Source organism: Colobus angolensis, unplaced genomic scaffold, assembly GCF_000951035.1.
Source record: "Colobus angolensis palliatus isolate OR3802 unplaced genomic scaffold, Cang.pa_1.0 Scaffold19, whole genome shotgun sequence".
Classification (NCBI taxonomy): domain Eukaryota; kingdom Metazoa; phylum Chordata; class Mammalia; order Primates; family Cercopithecidae; genus Colobus; species Colobus angolensis.
In genome coordinates this window covers 7,856,090-7,861,119 of record NW_012115043.1, presented here as the reverse complement: position 1 = coordinate 7,861,119, position 5,030 = coordinate 7,856,090, and the positions used below count along the sequence as shown (strand labels likewise).

Sequence of the window (5,030 nt, the reverse complement as noted above, 5' to 3'; positions counted from 1 at the left end):
TTTGAGACGGAGTCTCGCTCTGTCGCCCAGGCTGGAGTGCAGTTGCCGGATCTCAGCTCACTGCAAGCTCCGCCTCCCAGGTTCACGCCATTCTTCTGGCTCAGCCTCCCCAGTAGCTGGGACTACAGGCGCCTGCCACCTCGCCTGGCTAGTTTTTTGTATTTTTTAGTAGAGACGGGGTTTCACCGTGTTCACCAGGATGGTCTCAATCTCCTGACCTCGTGATCCACCCATCTCGGCCTCCCAAAGTGCTGGGATTACAGGCTTGAGCCACCGCGCCAGGCCTACTGTACCTTTTCTATGTTTAGATACGTTTAGATACATACTTACCATTATATTACAATTTCTGAAGGTATTCAGTACAGTAACATGCAGTACAGGTTTATAGCCTAGGAGCAATAGGCTATGCCATATAGTCTAGCAGCAGAGTAGGCTACACCACCTAGGTTTATGTGGTACTCTCTACAATGTTCTCACAATAACAAAACGGCCTAATAACACATTTCTCAGAACATATCCCACTGAGTGACACATCACTGTAATACCGTCACTCAGTAAGGCCTACAAAGAGTTTTCTCTTGCAGTGTTCCTTCGGTTCGGCACCAGATGAGAAATACTTGGCTTGCCTTTAGAGACTGGACCATACTGTATAGCATGGTAGGAAGTAAGTACAGAAGAGGCCTGAAAGGGCTGAGACAGACTGAGGGAAAAGCAAATGTTGATCATCATTTCATGCTCAAGTTTAATGGTAAAGAGAACTACTCTTACCCTTTAAAAGTATTTCTGACTTTACTTTTTTCCATGCATATATATTTGATTTCATATAACTTAAGGTACTGATAATACAACTATTCTATATAGTAAACTATGTACAAGTTCTCTTGGAACTTGGAATTCAATGTAATGGATTTATTACTATTATTATTATTACTACCACCACCAATAGTTGAATAGTACTTGACACTCTACAAAACTCTCAATTCTAATGATTATCTTATATGATCATTTGTATGCAAAGCAGAAATTATTACTCCCTCATAACAAAAGAAGCACATGATGCTCAAGGGATGTGTTATTTGCCTGTGTGTATACATCAAATACACAAGCATCTTCTAACTTCAATTCATGGATTCTTACTACAAAACCAATAGTGAGAAATACGTAGAAGAGATATTTTTAAGGCAGCAACTAGCTAATGTAATGATGAATAGTCTGAAGATTTTTAGGATGCAAGGCATTCTAGTTTCTCAAAGAATAATCAAATTATATGCTAATTTCAGCTTTTCTGCTCCTCTGCCTTGTGAATTAGCCATAAAACACTTTTATACCACTGCCTGACACAAGGTGGCCTCCTTTACATGACAGAATAAGTGGTCAGCTCACTTTTTTACTGCCATCACTGATGGATACACAGGGACAAATATTGTCAGTCTATAACTATACCTGGCTCCTCCCTATTCTCAACAAATAGGGTAAGAGTGAAAACACACATGTAAAAGTTCAAAGCTTGTAAGCTATTAAAGTGCAAAGCTTATGAGCCTTTATAAAGGCTCATAAAATTCTGACGATCCTATGCTTGACTTTACGCTGTTTCTCAGAAACAACTAACTCAGATTATTTTCCATACCTAAGTGTTCTGTTTACCCTCCTTTTTGATCACCCTCTTACCTTCTTAATTCATATCACTGGTTCCATCAAGATCTAGTTCAGCTTTCCCCCACTATTCATGATGTTTTAGAAAAGGTTTAAGGGAAGCTAAATGCTAAAACATTTTAGAAAATCAGTTTACTACAAAGAACAGAGGCTCCACCCACTAAGGTTTACCTGGGTCACACAGGCCAGGTTAGAAAACCTGGTTCCTTCTCAGATACTCTACTTCAAACAGAAGAAAATATTTCATTTCAGCATGTTGCCTAAAAATGTATTTATTTGAACTTTAAAATTTAAATACAATTATTACTTTTTAGTCACCATCCTTTGAAATACTCTTAAGTCTTTTATACTCATCCCTTAGTCCTACCTGCCCTGTTGATGTCAAAGCAAGTGAAGACTGGCTCCCAGCACAAACTTTGCGAATGAACATTCCTTGTAAAGCTTCAATAACTTTAGGTTTATACACTCTGTTGGTATCACCATGACCAAGTTTACCTATAAAAACAAACACATTAAATAATTTACTTGTTTTAAAGAATCTCTACTCTTTTTAACACTACCAAACTTGATAAAGAGTGCTAATGTTTCCATCACTAACCTGACAGATATGAAAAGCTATGTTTCTGATAGCTGAGGATGCTAACAAATGAGCATTTTTATTACAAGAAAGTTAACAAACATCCACAGATAGCCTTTTATATCTTAATTTCAAGCAATTAAAATCAAGCAATTTAAAATCGCTTTAAAAGAAACAGAAAACTATTTTTCTGTCTTTCTCCCCCTTTAATGGCTATATTTCTAACTTCGAATTTGCTGACATAATATACAGGTATGATACAAGAATGTACATGCATATAATTTTTCATAAACTTTTAAAAAGAATCAATAGCTCATGAAATTGAAAATCTGACAAATCATTAAAGAAGAAAAACAAACGTCCAACAATCTACAAATCCAACCACAGCAGGAATAAAAAAAGTATAAATTAAATATCATTTTCACTACTGAAATTATTTAACTAAATTCGATACATGCTGTTGTTGAAGACTTTGGAGAAGTAAGCATTCACATTGCTAGTAGGAGTGACTAAAGTAGACAAAGATTTAGTCATTCATTGTGTTGTTGTTAATACTGAAAAAAATTAAAACCATCTAGATACTCAACAATAAGAAACCGGTTTTATAAATTGTGCCACCATCAAATAAAAGAACACTTTGAGCCACTTAAAAGAATGATGCAGAGTCATGCTTGTTGATATAAAAAAGATACTCATGCCGGGCACGAAGGTTCACGACTGTAATACAAGCACTTTGGGAGACCAAATCTGGCAGATCACTTGAGCCCCGAAGTTCGAGGCCAGCCTGGGCAATAAAGCAAAATCCCGTCTCTAAAAAAAATATAAAAATTAGTCAGGCGTGGTGGTGTGTGCCTGTAGTCTCAGCTACTTGGGGGGCAGAGGCAGGAGGATCTCTTGAGCCCAGGAGGTTGAGGCTGCAGTGAGCCAGGTTTGCATTACTGCACTCTAGCCTGAGTAACAAAGCAAGACCCTGTCTCAAAAAAAAAAAAAAAAAAAAAAAAAAATTAAAGTAAAACATATATATGTCAAAACGTATGTAAACTTATATAAAATATACACATATAGCTATACTTTGGTTTTTTAAAAGACATCTAAGTAGAAATGTATGTAAATATTTGTATAAATGTGTATTTATTTAGAAGTCTATTTCCAAAATGTTAACAATGGTTAAAGTAACATTTGTGAAAGCTCAGTTCATTTTTTAATTTCTACTCATCTGTATTTGAGTCTTTCTACACTAGGCATATATAACTGAAAAATAAATTTTTTAAAAACTCAAGAAAAAAGCCAAAGCTACTGATAAACAATTTTTTACATACCATTGTCTCCTCCTCCAAAAGACCATACAGTTCTCCCATCTTTAGACAGAGCAATAGTATGTGAACTGCCACAAGAAACCTCTCCTACATTGCTAATGTCTTTTACTAATGTTGGAATGTTTCGACTATTGCTGTCACCATGACCTTGGATAAAACACACACAACAAAGAAACAATGTTAACTCTTTTTCTCTAGGCCTTGACTTCACAAGTAGAATAAATGATACAACTTTAAAATAGAATTGAGATTTTTTTAAAATGCAATGCAATATGAAAAACAGAGTCATTTCTAACATCTTCTCAATCTTCCAAGCTGCTCCTAAACTGGGTCATAGTCACTTCAGTGAACCATTAGGATATTCTTTTTCTGCTCTCCTCACAGCCACTTACCTTATGTTGTCCTGTTTCATGCTCATGTTGACTTGTTTTCATTACCCACTAGATTATAAACTTCAGGATCATGATGGTATTGCTTTTATCCCAGAAACCCTACAGTATCTGGTCATAATAGGGCACACTCAGTAAATGCTTGCTAGATTTAATTACATCTTAAATATCAGCACTAAAATCTAGGTCTTAGTCTTATCTACATAAAATTATCTTCCTCTGAGCTTAAACTAACAAAACAAATGACAGTCTTTGGCCTAGTAAATCTACTCTCATGGCTTCTCAGTAACTTAATCATTTCTATTTTTCTGGAAGAATAACTTCCATTTTTAAAAAATCTTACCTAATCTTCCAAAGTCTCCTTCACCCCATGTGTATAATTCCCCATCCTCTGTGACGGCAGCACTATGTCTGTATCCAGCTGACACACAAACAACTACCTGCATTGCACACAAGTAAATACGATGAGCATGCACATGTTAAAACATATAGTCCGTATTTGACCCTGTACACAGGGACTTCACAGATACTAATATTCAAACCCATGCAGGAATTTCCACGTACAGTTGTGGAGGCTATGCTCAGGACAAGGATGACTGGCTAAGGGTTCAAGTAAGTGCTGAAATACATGCCTGTAATCCCAGCACTTTGGGAGGCCAAGGCAGGCAGACTGCTTGAGCTCAGGAGTTCAAGTTCAGCCTGGGCAACATGGCAAAACCCCGTTTCTTTTAAAAAATATGAAAATTCGTCAGGCATGGTGGTGCATGTCTATAGTCCCAGCGACTCAGGAAGCTGAGTTGGGAGGACTACCTGAGCCCCAGGAAATCAAGGATGCAGTGGGCTGAGATAGCGCCACTGCACTCCAGCCTGGGTGACAAAGTGAGATCCTGTCAAAAAAAAAAAAGAAAAGAAAGAGAGGAGGGGAGGAGAGGGGAGATTAATAAAAAGAGAAGATATGGGCTCAGTTTCTAATGGTTCCAATTATTTGTGTGGGTCCCTGGCAATTACTTAGCTACTCTAAATGCCTCATCGGCCGGGCGCGGTGGCTCAAGCCTGTAATCCCAGCACTTTGGGAGGCCGAGACGGGCGGATCAC

The 5,030-nt window shown here is 37.5% G+C and overlaps 1 protein-coding gene across 1 annotated transcript in view; it reads right to left on the bottom strand.

Moving 5' to 3' along the window:
- HERC1 (HECT and RLD domain containing E3 ubiquitin protein ligase family member 1) overlaps positions 1-5,030 on the bottom strand; it is a 248,445-nt gene that overhangs the window by 157,301 nt on the left and 86,114 nt on the right. The window contains exons 7-9 of the mRNA XM_011940429.1: positions 4,279-4,375; positions 3,550-3,693; positions 2,021-2,148 (exon numbers count right to left, since the gene is read on the bottom strand). Coding sequence (XP_011795819.1) covers positions 2,021-2,148; positions 3,550-3,693; positions 4,279-4,375 — 369 coding nt within the window. The remainder of the gene's footprint in view (positions 1-2,020; positions 2,149-3,549; positions 3,694-4,278; positions 4,376-5,030) is intronic.